This window comes from Malaclemys terrapin, chromosome 5 (genome assembly GCF_027887155.1).
Source record: "Malaclemys terrapin pileata isolate rMalTer1 chromosome 5, rMalTer1.hap1, whole genome shotgun sequence".
Taxonomy (NCBI): Eukaryota; Metazoa; Chordata; order Testudines; family Emydidae; genus Malaclemys; species Malaclemys terrapin.
The window spans coordinates 86,333,144-86,360,392 of record NC_071509.1 but is presented as its reverse complement, the minus strand read 5'-3'; the positions used below and the strand labels follow the sequence as shown (position 1 = coordinate 86,360,392).

General features: G+C 37.9%; 1 protein-coding gene and 1 long non-coding RNA gene across 5 annotated transcripts in view; one reads left to right on the top strand and one right to left on the bottom strand.

Annotated features, from left to right (window-relative positions):
- Positions 1-369: 369 nt before the first annotated feature.
- LOC128837769 (uncharacterized) lies at positions 370-3,575 on the top strand. Its single transcript, XR_008445033.1, has 2 exons — positions 370-775; positions 1,017-3,575. It is a non-coding gene; the product is annotated as an uncharacterized LOC128837769 (long non-coding RNA).
- A 140-nt stretch (positions 3,576-3,715) lies between these two features.
- The window catches only part of NR3C2 (nuclear receptor subfamily 3 group C member 2), a 271,622-nt gene continuing 248,088 nt past the window's right edge, over positions 3,716-27,249 (bottom strand). For all 4 annotated transcript variants that reach the window (XM_054029218.1, XM_054029219.1, XM_054029216.1 and 1 more), the window contains exons 7-9: positions 22,061-22,191; positions 16,822-16,979; positions 3,716-7,289 (exon numbers count right to left, since the gene is read on the bottom strand). In XM_054029218.1, coding sequence (XP_053885193.1) covers positions 7,134-7,289; positions 16,822-16,979; positions 22,061-22,191 — 445 coding nt within the window. In that variant the 3' untranslated portion in view covers positions 3,716-7,133. The remainder of the gene's footprint in view (positions 7,290-16,821; positions 16,980-22,060; positions 22,192-27,249) is intronic.

Genomic DNA, 27,249 nt, shown 5'->3' with positions numbered 1-27,249 from the left:
ATCCTCACACCTTCTATGGGTCATCTCGATTATCACTTCAAAGGTTTTTTTCTCTCTCCTGCTGATGATAGCTCCTCTCAATTGATTGGCCTCTTACAGTTGGTATGGCTACTTCCACCTTTTCATGTTCTCTGTATGTATAAATATCTCCTTTCTGTGTGTTCCATTCTATGCATCCGAAGAAGTGGGCTGTAGTCCACGAAAGCTTATGCTCAAATAAATTTGTTAGTGTCTAAGGTGCCACAAGTACTCCTGCTCTTTTTATTAATCAGAGTGTAAGTCAAGACAGAAGACCTTCCCACCAGTGCCAGAGTTACCAGAGCTGAATTCTTAAAAGTAGTAGGCAGTATGTTCAACTTGGCACAGTTCTGACCCAGCTTACTCATACCCTTGCTTTTACAAAATCCTGTTCTTTTTGCGGATACAGACTAACACGGCTGCTACTCTGAACTCTGATTAATGCTGAGAGACGCCTATGAAGTATTGGTAGCTCTTGGTAACAAGAGTGGTAGCCCCGCTGTATGTGTTGTCCCCTCTCTCCATCCATCTTGTGCAGTATTTCAGAAAATCAGTGTTAGGACATCATGCATCAAAGAAACAAAGAATAGTGAAAGTTAGAAGATACATAAGGAAGACTTCTCCCAAGCACATAATATGCATGCCTCTTTTCCTGGAAGCATGGGGCCTAGCTCTCAGCTCTTTGAATCTAATTCCTTCTTTCCCTCCAAGACCTGCTGAATGACAATGTTGACTCCAATGACAAGAATAGGGAGAAGTTTCAGAGTAACAGCCGTGTTAGTCTGTATCCGCAAAAAGAAGAACAGGAGTACTTGTGGCACCTTAGAGACTAACAAATTTATTAGAGCATAAGCTTTCGTGGACTACAGCCCACTTCTTCGGATGCATATGCATCCGAAGAAGTGGGCTGTAGTCCACGAAAGCTTATGCTCTAATAAATTTGTTAGTCTCTAAGGTGCCACAAGTACTCCTGTTCTTCTTTTTAAGAATAGGGAGAGTCATCTATGAGTGTGCTGCTATTTAGCTTTTCAGTGGTTATCCTGCACCAATTGCCAGTGCCAGAAGGAGAGCACTTTCCAGGGCAGTCTATGCTAATTGTGCTGATCCTCACTGGAAGATGAAGTGTTCAAGGGATCCTACCCCGATTGGGCAAGCTGACACCTCTGCCTCTGAGGCCTTTTACTCCCTTCTCCCAAGAGATTTGATTCTAGGTTCGTATACTTAATTGTGGTGTGGGGTTTGGGTTCCACGTTGCTTTATTTCAGCTCTGCATCAGCCATTGCAGCCTAATTTCTGGCTTGCTGCTGTCTCCTCCTCCTTCCCATAGCCATAAGTAAGTAATAGCCCTTCTGCCCCTTTGTTTCCCACTTTCTCTCTCTCTGGTAGTTGAGTGAAAGCCTTTCTTCTCCACTCCAGAGATTCTGCCACTCTCAGGTTTTCCGCACTGCAGTAGTTTTCACTTCTTTTTAGCAAAGCCCTGCTGGGTTCTTAGCCGCTAGTTCCTCTCTAGTGTTGTAGCATGGGCACTGGCAGTGCTCCAGCTAGAGTCCTAGTTAGCCTATCCTCCTCTCCTGTCAGGTGGATGAAAGTTCTGTCTCACACACACTAACCACCCTTGTTTCTTTTACTTAGAGGACAACACTGGTCTGAGAGGGTCCCAATGACTGTGAATCAGATGGAATTAGCTTTATGCTCTGTTCTTTTTGTTCTCACCAGCAAGTGTAAGTGCCTGGACCCTAGGCCAAACAATGCATGCAGGAGCTAGGATTCCAGGGCCCCTTGATCAGCAGGATCTTCAGTATATGACAGTAATTAGACAAGGTTCTTCTCTTCTCCCCTGCTGGCAGGCTCTTGCTCCATTATTCTGCCTTGGCTCTAGAAGTTCAGGCTCAGTAGAAACTTCTGTGCTTAACTCTACTCAGAGGCTTGAGAAAATCATTCTTCTTACTGCTTTTCATGGCAGGTTTCCCTCTAATTTTCTCTCTGGTGCATTCTTGCTCACATACAGCAGAGGATTCGCTGCAGAGCTTTCAGAACTTGGCTACATAACTGGAACTGAAATAATCAAACTGGTTGTAATTCATATATTTAGTTACTTCAGTGCAAGTCTGTGTGCACACAATGTGTGCTCTGTTTTAACATAAGTCTATACTCACTTACATAATCCAAAAGAAGAGTGCCCTATTTCGAGATTAAGTGACCACACACAGGCTAGCCCTGAAATAACCAAAGGGGAGAATGACTGCTGATTTTCTGTTACTGTGTAGACAAGCCCTGCCTTTCCATGCTGGTGCATTGCTCTTAGCTTCAGCGTGTGGGTCTCTATAATTTCACCATGCAGATAACTGAGGTCCCCTTAACTCACACACACACACTCACTCTCTTTGGTACCCTTCCCACCCATGCCTGCTGTCCCAGTCTCAGCTGCATTGTCTAATTAAACAGCAAGGCTGCAGCTGTCCCAGTGCTGAACTGGGTTAGGATTAATTTACCTATGTGCCATATAATAAACCATGCTAAATATGGCTTGACATGGTTTTCTGAAATACAGTACGTCCTGGTCTACACGTGCAGTAAAACAATGTTCAGCACGGAGTCACTCTTGTTGATATTTGTCACTAAAGGTAAATTTTGTTTGCTGTTTAAAAGTAGAGGTAGGACACTTCCCAGTCACCCAAAATGTTAAATAAATGGGAATTAAGGGGAGAGAATTGTACATTTCTTTTTCATGTTTGTATTGACCACAATACCCCAAAACACTCCATAAAGCTTTTACTTCCATCTCAGACACCCAAAACCAGCACCGAGTTCCGGCACCTCTAGACTTGCCGCATCAGTTACGAATTAAGCACTGCCCATAACCTAACTTCATCAAACTGGTTCTCCAAAACACACAACCTTAACAGATCAACACATTTGACTGTCACACCGTTCAAGCATTTTGGGAAGAGGCTTGTTATTTTGCCTTTCCACTCGTGAGGTCACTATTATTCTTTTCTGCTGAATGAGTTTCAGAGATGTAGGGCAGGATTAAGATTTCTTGGCACTGCTGCCTGAAATTCAGAGGATTAGAGTGCACTCTCCTAACATTCTGAACTTGTGTAATCAATAGTGCAGTGGGGAAAAATTCTAATTACGTGGACAATAAAAGTAGCTGTTGGTTGTAGAAGAGTAGATTCCAAGTGAAGTTACAGGTAAGAGCCTAACTCCAGCTTTTATTGTGCTAAATCTTTTCATAGGCCATCATTTTGTCTGTCACTCATGTTTCTTTTGTATGAGATGTGCTTCGCCTTCCGTGTCAAACAGTCTCATGCCTGCTCCCCTGGAAAACACAGTTGCCCAACTTGCTTAAGCAAGTTCCCAAGGTAGAACCTGCTTCCGTCCTGGAGCCCCTGTCTTGTCAACAGGCACTGTGATGTGTGTATGTTAGCGCTACCACAACCCACCCTTATAAAGAGGCTTGTGTAAAATAGATTTCAGTGTGCATGAAGAATTACAACAATCATGTAACATTGCAATTAGTTTCATGTTGTCTAAATAGATTGTTTGGAAGTGAACACAGGCTTGTTTCCAAGGAAATCAATGCACCATCCGCTAGTGAAGATTAAAGTGGCAAGGAATACTTGCAATCAAACCATTTTAATCCATGTATATTTGTACAATTTATATTAAAAAAAAGTGTACTTGCAGACATTAACAAAGACCAAACAATATTTTCTATTTATTTAAAAAGCTTTAACCATACAGAAGCAAATCCCTAATTATAAATGCATCATTATGCATAGATTTTACTGTTTACACCATAGTGCTGACTGCTTTTATTTTTCATCCAAAAATCTATTTAAACTCCAAGAATTCTTAAACATTCCACTGACCTCAGAACTGCTGTCTATTTTATCGAGTCATTGACCTCCAGCTGAGAACATTGCTCTACAAAAAGAAAGTCAAATCTTTAACAATTAAAAGTGCATTAGTTGTAGATTGTTTTAAATTCATAAATGTTTATACAAGTCAGTGAAAACACCACCCTGTGAATTAGCTTGATTGTAAAGTATCTTTTTAATAAGAATTTGATATTGCAAACTTTAGCCTTTCTATTTTATTATGATCTAGTATTCCTGAAATACCTGCTGCAGTACATTAAAACTATTTTACATTTTTAAATGTGTATACAATGTTCTTGTTGTATATCCCCATTCTTTCCTTGCAACAAAATTATTTAATGCAATCAGCATAAGCCCACTTTTAAAACAGACATTTTGAAATTTCATTGAGTTTATCTTATATTTTGCAGGAGACAAATGCCTATTTCATTCTAAACAAGTTCAAAATACTTTCATTTCTTTGTTGTAGCTTAAAACAGTATTTTATATTTTTTGCTGTAGATTTGGTTAGTTAATGTGAGATGGCTATTCTGCTTAAGTGTTCTGGAGAAGAGAATACTGTCTCTTAAAACATCTGTATCCAATTATATCTATTGAATGATTTCTAGCAAAAAAAAAAATCAATGAATGGTTTCACAAACAACAGGTGATTAAAGTAAAGGATTTATTGTAATCTTACAGTTGTTTGCAAAGACAGACATACGTTTTTGCATAAAGATATAAATTGCTTTTTAAAACGAATTTAGTGTGTTTTTAATTATATGAAGTTTCTGTGAATTATGAATTGTACCAAACCAAGATTAAAAGCAATAAGGTACAAAAATAAGAGCAAACAGACAACAATTTGTACTGGGACAGGCATTTAACGGTGAAGTTTAGAATATGGCTTTGCTGTTTTAACCAAGCAAAGTTACTTAGAGATAGAAAAGGAGCTAGTAACTTCGTTAATATAAAAAGTTGCTGCAGACTGTATTCACCCCAAACCTGGCTATTTCTGAAATTCCATTATCAGTACTTAAAGAAAAAAAAAAGTAAATGAAAGGATTTCTGACCATTTCTTTACTGTAAACAACCAGTCTGCATGCTGTGTATTTATCATGTTGGACATGTAGCTTTCATATTGCTGTGCAGGTCAGTTGATTGTATTTAAGGATCTACCTATGAATTAGACTTCCAAAATTGCAAATAATATATGTATGTATACATTTATATATACCGTAAGATCCCCCTCTCTGAATACAGCCTCTACAGATTATCCATTGCATAAGGCAGGTGTCATTTAAAAAGACAAGCAGTGTTGACTCTGTCTTGCATGTGCCAGAAGCACACCTCAGAGTTTTGAATCAGAAAGCGGGGTGGTAGGGGTTGAGTTTATTAGATTACCATTTATAAGAATGCTACATTCTGACTGGTCTAGGGACAGCTTTAGCTCAAAAATGTCACTCGCCCAGACAGACAATTTAGGAATCATGACTCTCTGAAAAATTATTCTATTCAAATTAGTATATAATAATAACAATGATGTTCAGAAAAGTTAATCTGGTCTTTATTCTACTCCAGAATTTTGTATTTATTTACAAATTGTGAAAGTCACCCGATGAAAGGTGCATCTTCATAGCTTTACACCAGAGGACATGGTTTTGAAAACTAAGATAGAAATGTTCACAGTGAAAGTATCTGTTTAGATGTAGGTCTGCTTACATTTTTACATTAATGTTTTGAATTTATAACTAACAACCCCACCAAGATAATCTGCCAGGATCAGCACCGTACCATTCATCCTTGCCAATCAAAATATATCTAGTATACTTACGGTAATAATCTGTATGTTCCCTTAACCATAATCGAAATTCACTCTCCTAAATCAGAGGTGACAACTGGACCTTTAAAAGGTTACATGCATTCAATAGTAAAAGGAATAACAAAGAATTTGGGAAACTTTAATTTTGAAAAAGGAAAAAAAAATGATTTAATATCCTATGATTTGCTTTTATCTCCTTGAGTAATCTGGAGTAGAGGGCAGAAACTCACCACATCATAAAGCTGGCAAAAGCTTTTGAGAGATGGTAATGTCTTGTTAAATGAAACCACCATAAAGCTGCAAACACCACATAGTGTAGTTTCCTACAGAAATATGAAGCAGTAATCCTAAAATGAGCTGAAGTCACATATACTTGCAAGCAGTAGACAAAAATGGAGAAAAATGTACCGAAAAATAGGCTTAAATACAACTGAAAAAGGTTGTGTGGTTATTTACAACAGATAGTGTAAAATGGTAAATTAGATATGATGCTAAAAAAGGCACAGCTTTCCCTTTCTTAAATACACTGTAAACGGTTCATTATGCATGCAGAACATTTCACTTTACAAAAAAAAATTACCTTGTTTGTTTAGACAAAGATAGTACTTAAATAGTCTCCAGCAAAATAGAATTCTTTCAAAAATACTTTCCCATTCATCCTATTAACCATTAAAGATTTCTCTCATTTACAAAAGCTCCTTACACCTTATTTCAGGTCCTTCACAATTTATACATACAGCAATGTACAGTACAGCAAAAGACTGCGAAAAATTATTTGTAAAGCCAGCACAATAGATACTATAAACTGAAACTGAGGCATTTGTTTTAACATCTTATCCTTTTTAATTAAATAGTAAATGGACACTTAACACAGTGTATATCACCTATGATGGATAACATAGGATAACAAATGCCACAGGTGGGGATAACGAGTATTCCACACCAAATGTTCTGTTATTACTTTACACTTCAGGGTTTTTTTGTATATATTTTTTTACAAGAAAGGAATATTAATGCCCCATATTGACTTTACGTTTTATGTGCAAACCAGGGGGTAAGCTTTAAAAAGTTTGTATTAGTCCTTGAACCCTTTTAAAACAAGCAAACAATACCAGAAACTACATGGCATATTTAAAACTTCCATCTGTTAAAATATCAAAATCAAAGAGTTATTGACTAGATATGGCTTTTCATCCAGAGGAACAGGAACATTTTCTAAGTGTTGGGAGTAAGGGGGTAATTTTCACACATCTAGGTCTTGCCAAATCCGGATCAAATGTTTTCCAAACCCTTCACATGATTTTAGACTAGTCAGAGGCTGCTGAACAAGTGTAAATAGCACGTTTAAAATGTGGTTTCTTGGGTCCTTCATGGGTGTGGAATAACACAAGGAAACTTAAGGCAAAGTTCTTCTATTAAGACATTTTCCATCACTTCCTGTGAAAGTACAGGGGCTTGGCATTTCCAGACTCCACCTTTGGTAACTGGTCACTGATGATTTCCACCAGCATGGCTGGAAACTCCACTTTCAGTGCCTGAGACTCTCGGAAGGTGTAGAAACAGAATTCTAACAAGTCACTAACAAGCTGAAATGCAAAAAAGCACACAGGATTATTAGAAAATGAATTGTGCCCACAAATAGACAATAACAGTACTTTGGAATATTATCAAGAAACATCAGCTCTAGTGATTATCTTTTTTCCCCCTGAAAATCAGCAAATGGGGAATGGAGTGAAACCAAGATACCATAGGTTTGACTTGCAGAGGTTCTGAGTAGCTGCACTTTTCTTTGATTTCACATACATGAAGATTTGATTAAGGGCAAAGGTGTATTTTCTATAAAACTGCAATTACAATTTTCCACATGGTCGTCTAGGTGAAAGTTGCATTTTACAACTCGTATTTCACAATGATCACAATACTTCAGCCAGCTCTGACCAGGGAGGGCAAGCATGGATAACCTTAGCATAGATCCCTCAAAGAGTGACTTTCTCTGGCTGCCATTTTGAAATCCCAATATAACAGGGCTCTCTTGAACATTTAAAAGAAGAGCAATTTAGGCTAGGATGCCGAAAGGCAGAAAGAGCTGTCTATTATTTTGGCAATGAAAAAATATAGTACATCTCAAAGCACTGACAATGCTAATCTGACTGTCTCAAACTTCCTTTTTCACACAGATTTTTCTTCATTGCAGATTAGATTCTTCATTTTGGTTTATACTGGCATATGTGAATACTGTGGCCCCCTTCTTGTAATGTATTTAGCTCCGTCTTTCAGACATTTTAAAATGGGATATTTTTCTCTGTCTCTTGCCATTCTATGATAGAAAATCACAAACTGCAATTTCTCTTTGCTATAGAAGAGATGGGCTGGGGGGGGGGCAACTAGAAAGCTAAAGACACAATTTATTAAATTGTGCATGCCCTTCTTATTACAAACAAATACTAGGTTATAGTAGTAATATCAGAAAAAGAAAGGCATTTCATAAATAGCAACTGTCTAACAATCTCCTAAAGTCTTACAGTATGTTAAGTCATCTATGATTTCTGCTTTGGACTAACTGACATCACTTGTTAATGGTGTGGACAAAATCACAGAACAGATTTGGGCACATTGTGTTTGCCAGCAAACAAGAGACCTGAATCTTGATCTGAGTTAGCACATTTTCCCACTGCAGTTCATTAAATCATTGTTCCCCAGGGCCAGGCACATCTGGCTTTGTACATTCACCTATCTTCACTGCTCCATTGACTAAAAGCTACAGAATATTCCATTTAAAAAAACCTGTTTGTTAGAGCAACTTTAAAGTTACATGACTAAAAGTTATGCACGACTTAATTCTACTCCCGTATGTGCTTGCATTATGATAGACTTTAATTACATGATCAGAAATTTTCTCAAATACCATAACATATTGTGCAAATCTTATGTATGTTCAGATATACATTATTACTGTGTATAACTACTTATGCCATGCAGACCCAAGTAAAACAACAAGGGGGAATAATCCTGCAGAGCCCTACATCATTTTTGAGCAGCTTGCACTACTTACTTATATTCCAAGTTTGTAAGAAAAAAAGGTGTATTATATTATATAATGTGAGAGAATACGTGATCATGTAATTAAAGACTCTATAGCATACATACACACACGTGGGAAGACTTAAGGTTGTGCATGTAATTTGGAGAGCCCTGACTCCTTCAGCAGGTTTTACCTATTTACACTGGGGCACTGCTGATTTTAGCCCATTTGACAGGTATTAGATCAATGGTCTGAATCTCACTTTCTCTTGTTTAATCATTTATGCCTGGGGTGTAAAATATTACTAAATCAGAATTTTCACTCACTTTGGAGGAGAGAGAGAGAAAATAATGTAACTTGGAACTGTTTTCACTCACTTTGTGGGGTGGAGGAGAGTGAGTGAGTGTGTGTGTGTGTGTGTGTGTGTGTGTGTGTGTGTGTGTGAGAGAGAGAGAGAGAGAGAGAGAGAGAGAATATAATACAACTTGGAACTGTGTTACTTTTCCAGCTAAATTCAGTGGGGCTGGGAGGGAAATAATACTAGGCATCACCTCTCCCTCTATGGACTGTGTGGAGAGGTTGCTGGAGGGTCTGGGGACGGAGGGGAAGTGCCACAGAGATAGCTGAATCTTCCCTTCCACATGGAGGGCCCCTCCCTATGTTAATGCAGAACATTCAAATACCACACAGGATAAGACTCTGAATAGAATAGTAAAATGTGCCATGAGTTAAGCAAACTATGTAATGTTCACAGTTCTTTTCAGAAAGCTGGATGTAAACTAACTAATTTGAGTAGCTATTAGCTGACTCAGTCACTTTTCAGCAAAATGATGTCTACCAGCAGGACGCTTGAAATACTGATTTTCAATACAATCCACACTGTATGCATCATGTGGGAAGTGCTTCTCACCAGGTGCATTTTCAGGCTACTAGGCTTTTGCTTGTAAGTGGGCATTTTTTTTTTTTTTACTCTGATTTTTTCCTGGGTTGGATTTATTTATTTTCTACTTGTGTTACAAGCCTCCCCCTGGGTCATGGCTCCTCCTCCTTGTGAATAAAGTCTATTGTATATGTGAAACACACAACGTGAAATGACACAATGGAAAAGAAGAAAGGGCTTAAAGATAAAGGGATAATTAGAAGATTGCTGAACAAAGAAAATCTAATGAAAGGTCTGAGGTTTGAAATGTATCAACATGTTACTGTATATAGAAGTATGAACTTTCTCTAATTCTGTTTTCAATATTTTCATAATTGTCCTTGCAGAGATGTAAGTAATTCTGCAAACAAAGGACAAACTTTACCAGCACAAGTCAATAAGGATCACTTTAATACCAGCTAGAACTTTGCAACGGATAATCGGGGAAGTGGGCTTGTGTTATGTAGGCTCCATAAAGATGGTGAAAAACAGCTGATGAGCAATGAGCTAACAATTGAAAATTTTGTGGGTTCATTAAACAGAAATCATGTTACACCATCCTGATTTTATATATGTGTGTATGTATGTATACACACACACAAATACCTATCAGGTACACAAAAGTAACATGATGTATGTTTCTCTCTATTTCAAGAAAATATATACTGCTTTTTAATATACACACTTTGAAAAGTTGGAAGAAAGTTGTATAACTGCAAATAGTGTACAGAAAGACACAAAAAAAGGAAATAAAAAGTGAAGGCAACTAGGACCACACATCATACCTGTCTACTTCTCCCCCATACACAGACCAGAAGATACAACCTTAACTCTGCCCCTGCAGTGATGATGCCTTTCACCACCCTCTCTCACTCACATCTGAGCATGTATAGTTTCATGAAACTGAGCATAAATTATGAGTCATTGGTCAGTGGTGGTTAGGGTGGAATCTGCAGGAGGGGTGATAGAAGACTGGAATACCTATTAGAGATATCTATCATGCATAGAGGTTGTACTACTTAGTTGTCAAGTTTGTGTATCCAGAGGGGGGAGGTGAGGATATAAGCTGATTGACTTATTTTCATTTCCTTGCTTTTTAATGTACTAGATATATTTCTGCAGACGAACCTTAACTGCCACACAGCATGGTATTTTGTATATGTTTATAATTTAATCTGGGGACAAAAACTATAGTTGCACCTTTAATAATAAATGAGGGCAAACAATCATTAGAATGAACAGTCTTGTGAAGTTGTTCAGTCCCACCAATACAGATATGAACAATCTTAGTGAGAATACCATGGAAGTTGATCCTGCTCAAGGCAGGGAGTTGGGCTGGGTGACTTTAAGGAACTTTTCCAACTCTAGCATCTATGATTCTACAAAATGTTTGACTCTACTCTGGTTACCCCTAGTCTCTATACTTAAAAATGCAAGAATCTTGTACAAAAGTGTGAATGTATATTCATTCTAGTGATAATGCTGGCATTTACACTTACAGATAGATACAAACACATCTCAACAATACTTTACCTGTAATTTAAAAATATAGTTTTTCCATCTCACAACTTTGAAATTTGGACTTAGGTGACAGAGGGGGAGAGACTGGGAGTCAGGTGGAGGGGAAATTGGGGTTTATACTAAGACTGGCTGGGCAAGGAGACTGGGATTGGGATGAGAAGCTTGAATAGTGGAGGCAGGCAAGGATAACTGGACTCTGACAAGGACCCTGAGGTGGGGAAGTGACAGGACAGGACTGGGCAGGGACAGGTTTGAGGGAATTAAGCAGAAGGAGTTAAACTCAGGGGAAATGGAAAGAAAAGTCCGTGCCCAGTACAGCACACATCCCTGCCACAGAGTTCCTGTGTAACACACTCACTTAAACCAAACTTTTCAGAGGACCCCAGCCTCACTCAATGCACAGGATAAACCTGCTTTGGGGATGAAGTAGGGTTGTGTAGTAAAGGAGGCTGTTGCCTGTGGGACCCCTGATCCATTTGTTGCAGAAGTGAGAAGGTGTGTAAGAGGAAAAGAAAGGAAAGGAGATTCTCATAGTTAAGGCTGCCGTGGTTAAATTAATTCTATCCCTGCCTCTGCCACAGAGTTCCTGCTAGACAAGTCATTTAACTCCCCCATGCTGACTTAGATCCCCTTACATTGGGATTCACTCCAACCTGTATAAAAGGGAGTCTCTTTTGCAGTAACACACACACCAAAGAGCTGGAAGGCTTATGTTAAACTAGCCCCTTTCTTTAACTTACCCCTCTTACAGACCATCATTTAAATTACAGCAACTGAGATTTAGTGAGGTTTGAATTAAACTAAGGGAATGCAAGCAGCTATATATCATCACACTGTGCTGAGAATTTGTTGTTACATTTTATCCCATTTCCTCCCAAGGAAGCAGGAGTTTATAATGGAAGTGCTGATACCACCTCTACTAGAGCTATGTGAACGGCAACATTCTAATTAAGCAGTGTGAATGAAGACACCACTGATTTCACAAATAGAGAGCTCTTGGACAGAAATTATTTATTTTTACAACCATTAAGTGTTAAAAAACTATTAAATTACTAAAGAGTTACTTGGATGATAAGGTTTTGCTTGCTTAGCTGTGAGTATATAGAATAAATAATTTCTACTTCCTTCAAAATTCTTATTAGTTACACTCTTGCCAGAGGAAAAAATAAACAATAGATCACTCCTACGAATTATATGAAGTTGTTGTTTAGCTCACTTTGATAGAATGCAACAAACCTTGCTCCATAAGCACCCCTAAATAAATAAATAAAATAAAACCCAGGTGATGGTGCCTACATTGGGCATTTTATTATAAAGACGGAATTTATAATATTTACTTCAATGTCACCTAAACCACAGTAAGACATGAAAAGTTGCTATCCACATAATGAACTAACTATGCTGGCTTTTAAGAGTGATTTAATAATATACCTGGACAGAGATTCCCACTTTACCACATCAATCATTAATGAATAATTGTCATTTCTACCTAATTCATGAACAGGCAATGTGTTTCACCAAAAACACACTACATTTAAACATTTTTAAGACTAAAGTAGGCTTATTAAGATTCCTGCATCTTTATGTAACAACAATTACGGTCTCAATAACCAGTCTTCGCATCTGCACTCTATATTTAAGATCTGTGAAATTTGAAAGATTAATCCCCTATTAACTAAACTTCAATTTGTCATTATTTGTTTTTTCTACGAAACTCTCACCTATATTACTCTTCGAATTCAGAGAAATGAACATTATTCCATCACCAAAGACAACACCGTTATAGTGGACTGCAAGCATGTGTGGCATTTTCATGGCAAATAGTCATCCAGATTTCAGCCTTATGATTTTCACCACAACCTTGTACATGCAGGAGTAACAAAAACTGCTTCAGGCTGCAAAGGTGCACATTACCACGCTGAGCTCTTTCCCTACACTGGCAAGATGAGCCAGTGCTTTCACTTAGAAATCTCTCTCAATCTCTGTCTATGGCATGAAATTTTACAGTCACTCCTTGACTCCTCTCAAAGTTTACCTACAGTATCATCATGATTATGACTACATCTATGGAAACCATGATTTCATAATCAACTTAACTAGAACATTAACAAATTCAAATAATGTAAGGCAGTGTTTGGGTAACAGCACAGAGTGAGTAATTTCTCCCTAGGATTAGTTACAATCCTACAATCAGGGACAAACACAAAGCCTCCGTGTTTTCATGGAAAGTAATTCTCCTGTGAATTCATGACACACTGTATTGTACCACCAATATCAGCTTTTTTCAGAGAAGTAAAATCTTTGTTCTCACAGCCTGAGCATATGGGAAGATCCACTTCAGCTGTACGTATTCCCTTCAGGAACCATAAATATTAATGATTCAGCAGCATGGTCCTTAAAGAGTTTATTTTTATCAGGCTGAAAATATCAACAAGCAAACAACAGTGCAATACTCATCACGCTATGCCAAAGGGTAGGTTCATGTTAGGGTTTAATGACGCTGCATCGAAACAAAAGTGCTTAGAACTGAAAGTCTGTTTAAATATCAGTCAGACTGAAACTGAACTCAACTTTTGTTTTGAGAACTGCTGAAACATACATTAAAGATTATCAAGATACAGCCATTGCCCTCAAAGCAAACTTGCTCCAGGAGATGTTGAAAATCCAAATGAAAATTTTGATAGCATGTGTAATGCATCTGTTTCTTATGTTCCTGCATGCTAGTTGTCTGATCACACAGAGTGGTTCACCTAAAAACAAGAAGTGACTCTCACTCTCTTTCTCTCAAATACCCTTGGTCATTCCTGGGTATGAGACTGAAATGCTTACCAATTTGGTTAGGAAGTGGAATCAACTAGCCTCACTGCATGATGGTTCTGAACAAACAATGCTGTTTAATGAAATCATTAGAAATTTGCTTATGACAGTCAAAATTGTTAAAAAGAAAATCCCTGAAAAAGGGAAATGAGGATTAACTACGTTGGTCACCACAACACTGATAAAACTGTGAGAGTGTATGATTGTTTTAATGTATTTCAGCTGTCTGATGCATATATCTTCACCTGAGCCGTTCAGGAATGACTTTGTTCTTTTGTTCTTCAGTTTTGTTTTCTGTGCTTGGAGGTTTTATGAGTCATTGCTTAAAGTTGCTGATATTTTCAAATACTTTACTGCCTACCTGCTCTTCCTGAAAATTTCTTTTTTCCTCATCTCAGCACTTTTTTGTCTGCACATATGCTCACCACGTGGATGAAAGGCTGAAAGCACTGAGCAATGTAAAACCATCTCATTGGTTATTATGCTATTCATATTATTTAAGCCAAATACAGTATCATTCAGTATTCAAATTTCTTATTTTATATAGTCCTTAAATAAAGGATATTTAAGAACGAGGTTAAAAAAAGCAAGTCTTAAGATATAAAGAGACTATATGATTGTGTGGCACTACACCCAGGTAAAGTAAACTCCACAAATGATGACATGCTGCCTTGCTCTAATGAAAAAGCTGGAGGCAGCAGCAGGACTGAATAAGCATGAATTCTAGAGAGGTCCCTTCAGGCTTGTGCTGCAAATGCCAATGCTGTATTTGCAGCAGGAATACAAACATGGGATTTCAGCTGTGGTTAGAGCAGTCACAGGACCAAGTATATTCTGATCCTTTAAAATTACATGGAATGAAAGTTAAAATTATACTGGTGACAGTTGAAAAGTATTGACCTGTACTGAGAATTCTGCGCGGGGGGTGGGGGGAGGAATTGCATCTGCATTTCCATGATCAGAGCTGAGAAATTCCACTCCACAGGGGAAAAGAGCAATTCTCATCTCTTGTCAACATTACTGTAAAATTATTCTGATGTGCTTTGTCTAAATTAATGTATCATTTGGCCAATTTTGATATTGAGATTAGTCTTCTTTTGGATTAACACACATCCTTGGGAACAATCTAAGCCAATTCAAGTAAAAAGTAAACTGTAAGGAGAAAAATAAACAAGTGCTTGTCTGGTAAGTTACAAAAAATAGCAGTGTTGGGCAGACAGCTGGCTGTTTTAAAGAGAATACTGACAGCAGGACCTTCTTTAAAAATCTCTTATTAGCTTGCTTATACTAAAATAAAATGTAATATAATAAAAATGGCATCATCCATTCTGATCCTTACTAAAAATTAAGTAGAATACCACAGCATTCTGAAGTGATTTGATCAAAACATTATAGGGCACAATACTAATGCAGTGTTTTGGGTGATTACTGTAGAATATTGTATTATTTTAAATAACTGTAGAATTCTGGTCAGCTATTACTTCCCATCCACACAATTCTCCTTATTAAAAAAAGTACAAAAGAATTACCAAATAAAACACAAACTCTATATTTCAGAAGACAATTATGTAACTTTCAATGAAATGTATGAAAAATATTACAAAAACAGGGGTCTGGGAGGAATGTATGAACTGCTGTGGAGATTCATATGTGAGCAACTTGCAAATGACTTTCTCTCATCACCCAGCCCATTCCTTCAAACCAAACAATAAAACATCCTTCACTGGCACAATGAACAAAACTGATCTCTAAAGAATGAGCTATTACTGCAGTACTAATAATATCCTTCTCCGCCCACTGAGATTGTAAATGATTTAATGAACAGAATAATATTTAAAAAATAATTCCATATGTACATTCTGTAAACAGACCTCAGGCTCTCTTACGGATTTGACCTAAACTGCACTGCAGTACGTCCACAAAAATGAAAACTAAGACAAGTACAAAAGAGAGACATTTATATGCAGCTTCTACAATTAGGGCCCAACATTCAACATGCAACTCACAGCAAAATTATTTTTGTGCCATATCATGATAGAGTGAGGGTGTTTGCTTTCTTTTGCTATACAGTTTAAACAGGTTTTACTGATAGGTAACTGATGGTTACAAGGTAAACCTCTACATCACAAAATACCTTTGAAACAAAATGGAGGGATAGAAATAATTAAAATTCAATTAATGCTGGATTTGAAAGCTCAGCAAAACTTCAAGGTACCCAAGCTGACTCTAAACCATTAATAAATGTTTTAGAAAGATTGAGTTATGAGATTAGCAGTTGTAACAGGTCACATATTTGTTCAACAGTGAAGTAAACATTTTATTAACAAACCAGTTCTTAAATTACAAAAAGCGTGAAACTCTAATCCAACACCTTGCATTGTGAACTGACTCAGGGGTGTTCCTTAAGTTTTAACAACACACTGCATATTTTGCTAATCTTGCTCTCTGAAAAAATTGTTAACACCATTTATCTGCTGGTATAGGGCCAGATTCCAGTACTTTTTACTCATATTGGGTAACACCTGACTCAACGAATAGTTCTGTTAACTTCAACATGACTATTCGTGGTCTGAGGTACTATTCACCTGAATAAAAGTATCAAAACCTGGCCCTTAAAGATTTTTATTTTCTAATTTTATGTGCAATTTTCCCCTAAATTTGTCCAGAAACTTCCAACAGACTCTTTAAAAACAGATTGCCTATTGTTTCCCTGCTGGTTAGTGTAATGAAAAATTACTAGATTACCTTAAGGGAAAGATTTTTTCTTTAATCCTTCTTAAAGATACCACCCTATATGCTATAAGCTATACTTACATTATACTTTATACATTATACTTACATCGTGCATGGAGTCCAGAAGCTTAGTCAATTGGTAGAATCGTTGCCAGCTTTGTCCAGAGTTACTTGGACATTTAGTTACCATCTTCCTTAGTTCTTTGATGTAATTTGCCCTCATTTCTTCAAATGCAGCTTGGCTTTTGAGGCCATCCTTGGGAACTGCCAGTAAAATGACATCTTCGTATTAATATTCATTTTATTGAACATTCTTATATTATCTACATTATAAAGTTAATGGTTGAAGGGTTATAGAAGTGTCTTTGTGTTGTGTGGGAGCATCATAAACATTTTCAAATGATTCAAGAATCCTTTCCAGATCTGTGTATGTGGATTAGTATACGCAGAAGGGTTAAGTGGGGCAGGATAGCATCTTGAAAATACAGCACATACTAGCCACCCACTGAAATGATTTTTTTCATTTGACCTAAGCACAAAATGATAGCAGAGGGAGCAGGAATCTTTCTCTAGAATTGAGGACACTACATACCATCACTTGTCTGCTATACTATACTTGGGGGGAGGGGCAATGTACAACACATACTTGCAATTGCTTTGATATTGTACTGTACTCAAATTATAACTGCCAGGTGTGGTAAAGCTACATCAAATAACACATTTCTTAGGCAATCAAACAATGTCGGAAGGTTAGGACATTATTGAGCATGTGTGTGACATCTTAAAGAAAGCCATCATGCTAATGCAGAGCAAGAGTATTTTTTCTAAGTTCACATTCTGCTTAAAGATTTATGTCTGCAGTCTCAATGAAAGCTTTCTTCTTAACACCCAATTAAAATTCTCATCTGTACTAGTGAAGGGCCCATTTTTGAAATTCTACTGAGCATACAGTAGAACCTCAGAGTTATGAACACCTGGGGTATGGAAGTTGTTCAGAACTCTCCAATATTGGTAACTCTGAACAAAACTTTATGGTTGTTCTTTCAAAAGTTGACAACGGAACTTGACTTAATACAGCTTTGAAACTTTACTATGCAGAAGAAAACAGTGCTTTTAATCGTCTTAATTTAAATGAAACAAGCACAGAAACAGTTTTCTTACCCTGTCAAATATTTTTGAACTTTCCATTTTTTTTTTAGTAGTTTACCTTTAAGCACTGTATTTGCTTTTTGCTTTTTTTTGTCTCTGCTGCTGTCTGATTGCATATTTCTGGTTCCAGATGAGATGTGTGGTTGACCGGTCAGTTCGTGTCTCTGAGGTTCTACTGTAGTACTGATTTCTCTGAGCAGTTTGACTGACTTCAATGGAACTAGTCATGGTAACGAGCGTACCATTATTTATTTAGAAACTTCAATCAGATTATTCACTGTAATAGATACTACACCCAGTGGTAAATGTTTGTAGGATCAGACCAAAACTGAATCCTGGACCTGCCCTTGAAAAGGTTACTAATAACTCTCAACAATGTCATGATGTTTCAGTATTCACTAAGTTGTTTAGATATTGTTGAATCACGAAACAAATGTAAAATCTCAGATGTATTAACTCAGGTCTGCAACAAGAAAATTAAGTACTTCAGGTGCAAGAAGTGAGTTTATTTTCTAATAGTTAACTATGGTAGAGGATTACCTAGAACAGGTTTTTTTAAATGTGTGGATGGCATCTCAACAGAGACTGTTCTGTGGACACCCTCCCTCTTAATCCCACGGTTCACCTTCTCTCCCACTGTGATCACAGAATGTTCATGTGGCTACTATCAAAATTACTTACATGGAATAGAGTTAGGAATGAATTTAATAGTTTTTTAGCTGCCTATTAAAGCAATTTAGCAGTGGGAAATAAAGAAGAGATCTACAATCATGTGACCAGCAAGGACCCTGTGAAAGACCACCAAGTGCCCTGGGGAGCACAGTATGAGAACTTCCGGTTTAGACAAGCTAACAGGTAATGTGTCAATCTGCAAACCAACAGTAAATAGATTTCTTTACACATTTTCTACTGCAATAATAAACTTGAAGGCACACAACATTCAAAGACTGCTAATACAAAGCAACCATTGTTTTAAATAGATTTGTGAGCGAAGTCCATACTGAATGAATAAACACCAACCACCTTTCTTTGATGGATATACAAATCTCCTTCAGTAATAAATAAAATAGTTACAACATGCTATGGCACTTGCATAAAATGCAAGGACTTAATTATTTCCTCAATATTTACAATTCCATCCAATTAAAAGTAGGAAAATATAACTCCTGTATTTCTAATGGCATTATAAAAATATGAATTACAGCCATACTTCTATTTCTGTCAAATATTATTTATTTATTTTACTGTTATATTGGAAAATTATTACACCATCATCTCAGCCAGATTATAAAAAGAAGAAATAAGATCACAAAAAAAAAGGAAGTCAAGCAAAACACCAAATTTTGGAGGTCTGCCGAGTGTTTCTAATTTTACTTATTAAATGCAGAAGGGGTACTGGCAATCATCCAAGATTCATGGGCTGGGGAAAAGTAAGAAAACAATTGAGATCTAATGTGTGGTTTCTTCCACATATAAATGGAGTGAAACTTCCTTGATGTGGTCATCATAGAAGTTTCAAAGCAAATAGTACGCTACACGTGACATGATTCAATTAAAAAAAAATAAAAACAAGCATGGTATTTTCTATCACAATATAGTATCAAGGTGAAGTTATTAGAAACTGGAATTATTGCTGATCGCAGAAAATATTCTATATGCATTATCACAATCTTCATTTTCTTTTTATCCTACTTTCTTCCTCCCTATTAAAGTTTCACAATGTAAATAATCAGAATATCCCAAAACTGACCAAAAAAATTGTGTAGATTTTCTAAGGCCATCATTGTCCATTTCAGAATGAACCAAGTAATTTATTTTACCCAACAGGTTCTTGCAATGAACTCCTCAAACCCATTTGTTAGTAGTCTAAGAAAAAGATAGAATAATAAATATCTATCTTACTGAAACAACTACTACCACATTAATTGCTATATGCTATAACTGCTATATATATTATTAATATATATAATATATAATATTAATTGCTATATATATAACTTTTCTATAGTTTCTCCCCCTTCACTGCTAATTACAAAAACAAGAGATCCACTTCTTTATTCTACTCTGTTCTATCGTACATTGGTTCCTATACCACTCTCACAATCACAGATAGTATCTGAGCATGTTCCAGCAGTGCATTAAGCAGCATAACTAATATTTCTCACTTGTGGTTTGTTCTTTCTTTCTTGTTCCCAGGGAGAGAATTGTCTTATGTCCCTGTTGAGGGGAGGAGAGAGACTGTCGGGTGCTGCTGAGCTCCACTTGGCACTGGACCTGGGAGGGGTTCTAGTATGGAGCTGGCTAAGAGCCAAAAGGTATGTTGACACTGCAGCTGGGAGTGAGCCTCCCATCCCAGGCAGGCAGACTTATGCTAGCGGGTTTGAACTAGCATGCTAAAAATAGCAGCATGGACATTGTATCTTGGCCTGGAGCTTGGGTTCTCACACCTATGAGGCTGGGAGGGCTTGAGATCCCAATTTCTAGCCCAAGCCACAATGTCCACACTGCTATTTTTAGTGCATGAGCTCAAGCCCAGGTCAGGAGGCTCACTCCTAGCTGCAATGTAGACAAACCCAAAGTGGCCTCTGACCCAGGTCAGAGCAGCCCTAGGCTTGCTCTCAGCTGCCAACAGTAGTAGAAACCAGGAAGAGCTGAAGTGCAGTGGTGCTCTGACCATACCTCATTTTCTCCCTTTATTCCCCTTCCACCAGCTCTGTGCCACATGGGGACTCCCCTTGTGATGAGGAAATTCCTGCCTGATTAATTCAGTGAAGTCACAGTGCAGTATCTTGATATCACAGAGCACCGAAGAAAGATATGATAACATAAACAATCCTTTTTTGATGTGACTGAATGAATCAGACAAAAAAAGGAGGCTGATTACACAGAAGAAAGTTTCTGTTTGCAAAACAGATGGGAATCCGCACTGATGGGGAAGGAAATACAGAAAATGTTCATGCTGTGTTAATGTTTGTTTTATAGACATTTGTAATGGGGTTATAGTTCTTTAAATGTTTCTGTTATAAGACAAGAAGTAGATTAAAAAAAGATGAATTATTAAACATTGTTGTCAACAACACTGAGGACATGTCTACACTGCCTCAGTTTGGACTGTGGTGGTGTGAACTGGAGTGTACACCAAAGTGCTACTCTGTAACTTTCCCACATGGACACTGCGGGCATGAATTTAAGGGTCCCAAGTTTGCACCAGTGTAGTCCTCTTCAAACGGGGCTACACTCACACTGACGAGGGACCTTTTAGGGTGCCTGCAGTGTCCACACTGGGGAGTTATAGTGAAGCACTGCAGTTCACTCCCCTGTAGTCTGAACGGCAGAGGCATGTAGACATGCCCTGTGATGCAATTCTTTATTATAAAAAGTCTCTGAAACTCTAGCCCCAGTTTAAGAAAAAAGGAATACAATTTAGTACACTTTCAGTGTAATATACTATAGCATACAACACACTCAATTACTTGATACTAACACTAGACTCATTTTGTCAAGGATGTGCACATTTTGATCTTGATGATGCTTTTAAGTCACTTGTGTTGAGGACAATGTGTACTCAGTGAGTCAGAATTCCTCCCAGTTCCCCAGCATGCAGGGGAGCAGGTTTTCTGCTACTCCTTTTCATGAGAAGCAGCATGCTCCCTTGGTGTGCTTGGCCAGGTCTGTTGGTTCATGCATAGAGGAATAGGGCTATGGCCTTGCTTCCTTTCCACCCCCTGCAGGATATAGGACATCCTGAACAGAAAGAGCAGTCCCTGCTGTAATGGGGAGCAGGAACTGCAGTTGTGCTCTGAGGCTATGCAGCAGGGATGCTCAGGTTCCTTGTTTTCCATCCCTTATAGAATCATAGAAGTGTAGGACTGGAAAGGACGTTGAAAGGTCATTGAGTCCAGTCCCCTGCCTTCACAGCAGGACCAAGTATCATCCCTGACAGATTTTTTCCCCAGATCCCTAAATGACCCCCTCAAGGATTGAACTCACAACCCTGGGTTTAGCAGGCCAGTGCTCAAACCTCTGAGCTAAGGCCCGCCCCCCCTTCTCTTGCAAACCTCCAGGACAAAATTTGCTTCCTCTTTTGTTACTTTTGTAGTTAAATGTCTTGTATCATTTTGTGACGTACAGGTGCTAAATCAATATGCCATCTAACAATTAGCAAGTATACCGGGTAACAATAGGAGCTAACCTACCTGTGCTTAACAGCAGCAAAACTTTCATTATGGTATATTCTTCAAAGCTAATCTGCAAGCGAACAAACTGCAGGCTGATCTGGTGCATCCCCTGGCAAAGTTCAAACATTGCAGACTGGCGCATCCTCTCCCTGCAAAGGAAAAACAGAACAGCAGCATGTGAGAATGCAAATGCATAACAAAATCCAGAATGGCAACCCATGCATCAGGGAAGTCAAAGTGCAACCTTCCAGTGAAACACAGCCAACTTCAATAAAGCTTGCAGCTCGTTCTTGTTTAGCAACCGATTTATGGCCTACAGAGACTGTATGTGCTCCATCTTATTGTGAGTGGCAACCTCTTCTATGTGCTCCAGGAATGAGAAAACACAGAATGCAGCCACTTTAAAACTAGCTGAACTTTCCAAATCCTGATCACCGCATTCTGGCCTTGGAGGACCCAGAACAGAGTCCTTTTAAGCTGAGAGGCCCGTCAGGATCTAGGCACATAAGTCAATTTCACGGAACCAGGAATTTTTGTTAACTGGGCTTACTATAGGTAAGCTGGGGTAATACTATATTAGTGGGAAAAAACTACAGAAATAAAGAGAATATCATTTGAAAACAAATTTGAGATTTAAGTTTTGAAGATATTAGTAACAACACACTAAGTAAAAAACAAAAACAAAATCAGGTTGTCAGTGTCCTTTCAATTTTTTCCTGGCTGAAGGCAACATTGACATGACAGTGTTCCAAAGGAGACGTATGGGCTGCAATATCTAAGCCCACGTTGTGTAATGTTTTGAATCGCTTACGCAACTCTGCTCACTGTATAGCAGGGAATTGGCTAAGTGTGCATGTGTAGTGTGAGGAGAAGAAATACGGTAAAAAGAGGAAAGAAAGTATATGGTCAGTTTTACACAAAAATGAGGGGAAGTCAAGAGATTCTTTCAGCATACAGGCAGACATCTTGACTTTGACATCATCATTCTGTATGGTGCTCTATTGTAAAAATACAGCCGACAGTTTTAGGAAAGGAATGAGAAATGAGGCAAGTGGCTTATAAAAATAATTTTTTTTTATTGTTTTTATTATAACTGTATGTTATCTCCTTCAAATCACCGTCATATACCATGAAGGAGTTAGCAGCTTAATGCTGTGGATAGACATCTGGGTATTAAAAGGACTAAATAATAGTGCATCAGCTATTCTAGATTTCGGTGTTGCTAGCTTTAGCATTTGTCCACCCCAAATAACTTCTGTTTCCAAAGCTGTTCTAACTATTTTCCTGGCAACATAAAAGGTCAAGCTACAAAGATAAATGTGTGCTACAATAAAAATGAATCTGATAAACTTAAATAACTAGAAGATAATTTATGTTAGAGTTTAGTATAATTCATTGAACTGCCTAAAGGAAACCATTTTTAAAGTGAACAAGGAACTTTCAGGTATTTAGTCAAGCTGTTGCAGTTCTGTTATATTGGAATACCAATGGCTGACAAAGTATATATATTTATGATGCCTTTATAAAGAAGAAAATGCCTTTTTGTAATCCCATGAGAAAGTTTATACAAACAACACTCTTATTAACCATTTTTTTCTATTTTAAGAGAAGTTACATAACAATATGTCAGCATACCAGACCATATTAGAGATAAAAATTTTGTAGTCATAGTTTAAAACAAACAAATTCTACTTTCTCTTCATATCTCCAAGTAGCTCTTTTCTTAGGCAATTTCAGACTAAACTATCCTGTATTAAAATTTAAGACAGCACTAATTAGAATTTTGCTGTGTTTAAGATGCTATTGCAAGACAAAAGAAAGTGAATAGTCATGAGGACCTGGACTGCTTGCCTCACTTGTAAAATTAGAATATAATATGGGTGTATAATAGAGCCCTATAATTGTTCAATGATCACTAGTCACTTTTTATTGATCAGCAATACTTTTCTGTACTAAATATTTATTCACATAATACAGGGGCTGGATTAAGTTCAACTAATTATTTTAACCAAGCAAAATAACTTTTCAAACATACAGACTAGCTGGTGAAAGAGAAGAATCATAGTGTATGCAAACAAAGACTTATTAAATCTTCCTGGTGTTTTCTCTCTTTCCTTAGCAAATTTTTTTCTTCTTCTGAATGCAAAGAAAATGTTCTCCCCATTATTAGGTGTACTCTACATTCTCTCCTCTTTTCTACCCTCTTCCTGAGATTTTGTAAAGCCTTCTAGGTTAGTTACAGGTAGTCATGCCATGTTATTTTTAATTTGCCTTGATCCATCATGGACTAAGGATATGAAAAGGAACAGGAAAATCAAAAGGAAACACTTTGAACACTGACTAGAATATTCTTAGACTTTCTTACTAGAAAAACAAATTAGATCAACTGTTATTATTTATTAAGTACCGAAAGTACAAAACATGGAAAAAGACAGAGTCACTGCCCTAAAGAGCTTACAATCTAAGGCTGCAATGTTTACTCTGATTTAATATAACTTATTCATACAGCAATCCCTATGACTTGAATTGGACTGTTCATGCGAATAAGCTCTACACACAAGTAAGGATATGCAGGATCAAGGTACAGAATATTAAACTGAAATAAATAGACATTTTGAAAACCATGGCATAATCGGTCTACATTCTAACATTTCCTCTTTTAGCATTGCAGGAATGGTTGAATCCTGATTCTCTGAGTCATTCCACCTGGCTCATGGGAGTCTGGAGACAGTTCTACTACTACTGCACTAGGATGCACATCAAGTATCTCAGCACCTATAGCTATCACTCTTTAAAACTTTTCTGGTTTGCCTTTGATAGGCAATATTTCCTACATTTTCCTGTAATTTTATAAGGAATGCTTAACAAATGCTGCTAATGTTATTAAGTCACCAAACGCAATTAGGAATTTAAGGATGCCCATTCTATTCCATGATGCCACAGAGCAATCCATAACTCTTTGGGGCTGTGGAGTGCCACAGTTTGTGCATCAACTCAAGAAAGCTCTGCATCTGCAGAAGAGCAGTGGGCAAAGGGAGAAATGAGGGGAAATGGTCCTTATGCCACCTGCCCACCCAGAAGATCCACAGGACAAGGCAGAAATTTGCATAGAATAGGAAAAAATGGGCCCAGTTCTGCCTTCACATACATAGGTGCAACCTCTGCGTGAAGTTGATGGAAGATCTGCATGTGTATCTAGAGGAACATTTTATTTATTTTTCACTGTATTAATATGCCTGTGCAAAATATAAAATCACAGATAATTTAATTCTAAAATAAAATACAATTTGAAAATCCAGTCTAGAACTAAATCCCCCACCCCCAAACCCATATCATCAGGCAAAAAGCTGGGTAAACAGAGCCCTGAGGCCCAACAAACTGTTTCTTTTGGACTAGTAGGAAAATAATATCTCCTACCATCCCCTTCTGTCCACATCTAGGGACTGTTTTCTGTCCAAATCAATCTCCATTGCGGTGATAAGGCAAAAAGAGTGAGGCAGTCCCTAAGGTAGCCAGGGCCAAAAATACATAGGGATTTGTAGTTCAAAATCTACACCTTAAATTGCAATTCAAAATGAACTGGAAACCAGTGTAGCTAAAGTAACATAAATGGCAAACAGAAAAGTGAGCATTACTGCAGATTCTGCGCTAACTCAAGTTAGCATCTTGTGCTCAATGCTGTCTCTGGTTTCTTATTCCTCTACCTCTCACCTCCTTTAACAGGGGAGGACCTTTTGACTGGACAGCAGGAAATGAAAGAAGTCCAAAGAAGTCCATGAGTGCCAGGAATGGAGGGTGGGGGTACTCCCCTGTATTCCTTATCTCCCTTTGGTTCTCCGTTTAGTCACTGGCTCGGTAAGAGGGGAAAGGGCCAGCTGATTGGATTCCAGGTGCCCCCCATTACCTATTTAAAGTTGACCAGACTTTTCAAAAGCCTCTTAGGCTATGTCTACACTGCAACACCAAGTCTCAGAGCCTGGGTCAATTGACTTGGGCTCACAGGGCTACAACTAGCAGTGTAGATGTTTCTCCTGCTTGGGCTGCAGCCTCAAACCTGGTGACGGGGGGACGGTCTTGGAGCCTAGGCTCCAGCCCAGATGTCTACACTGCTATTTTTAGCTTCGCAGCACAAGTCCTGCAAGCCTGAGTCAATTGACTTGGGCTCTGAGACTTGGTGTAATGGGTTTGTCTTTGTAGCGTAGATGTACCTTTACTCTCCAGTTAGCTGCCCCACCCTCCCTTCCCTTAGTTGAAGATTAGAAGCTGTGAGGCTTATGATGCTGTGGGTCTGACCAATCATCTGTTTTTTCCCATTGGGCCAAATTGGAATATGGTCCGGTGGGTTTTTTCACCTTCTTTCCAACCTCCTGGAGCCACAACTGGATTAAAAACAATAGGATTCAAGGTTCATATAATGCAACTTGCCACCAGTGTCCAGTGCAGGTAAAGGCTAAAAGGGCCAGATCCCAGAGGTAAATGACACCAGCAATTTCACAGCTGGATCATGGGGGGGAAGGAGCCTTTACAGACTGAGGTCCCCACTCCCAGCCTCTGACACTCCATCCCCCTGGTGTGTCCTTGGAGTGGTGAGGGTGGTACCACAGAACTGAGTCTCGGGTAGACTCTCTTCTGAGTTATTGTTTGGTTTGTGATCTGCATAGGAACCAATTAAATGCTTAGTATTTGAAGGCAGGAAAAGGGCAGTGTAGTGCCCCTCACCAAAGTGTAATTAATACTCATTTAAATCCACCCCATGTGTCTATCAGACATTTGCCTTTTTGGCCTGGTCAACACCAAAGAGCATATTGAAACAGTTTGTACCTTTATTAGCATAAAAATTATCTGATTCTAAGCATACAGATTGTTACAGTTGTTTTTTGTTTTGGGGTTGTGTTTTTTTTTTACTTATTCTTTCTGGTTCTGTCATTGGTGTTTTTCTTTTATTGATGTATGTTTGCTTAAAGCAGAGGCATTTACTAATTGCAATCTCAATTATTCATTATTGTTATTATTTATCTAGTCTCCTATCCACACTATGCACAAATACAGACTTCTTTAATTTACTTCCAGGAATTACTTGCAGATGTTTTAACATGGATGAGCTGAGGATTACGTTGCACAAAAAACTAGTTGCCAAATAGAGAAACAATGTGGGTAAGCTAATATATTTTATTGGACCAATTTCTGTTGGTGAGAGAGACAAGCTT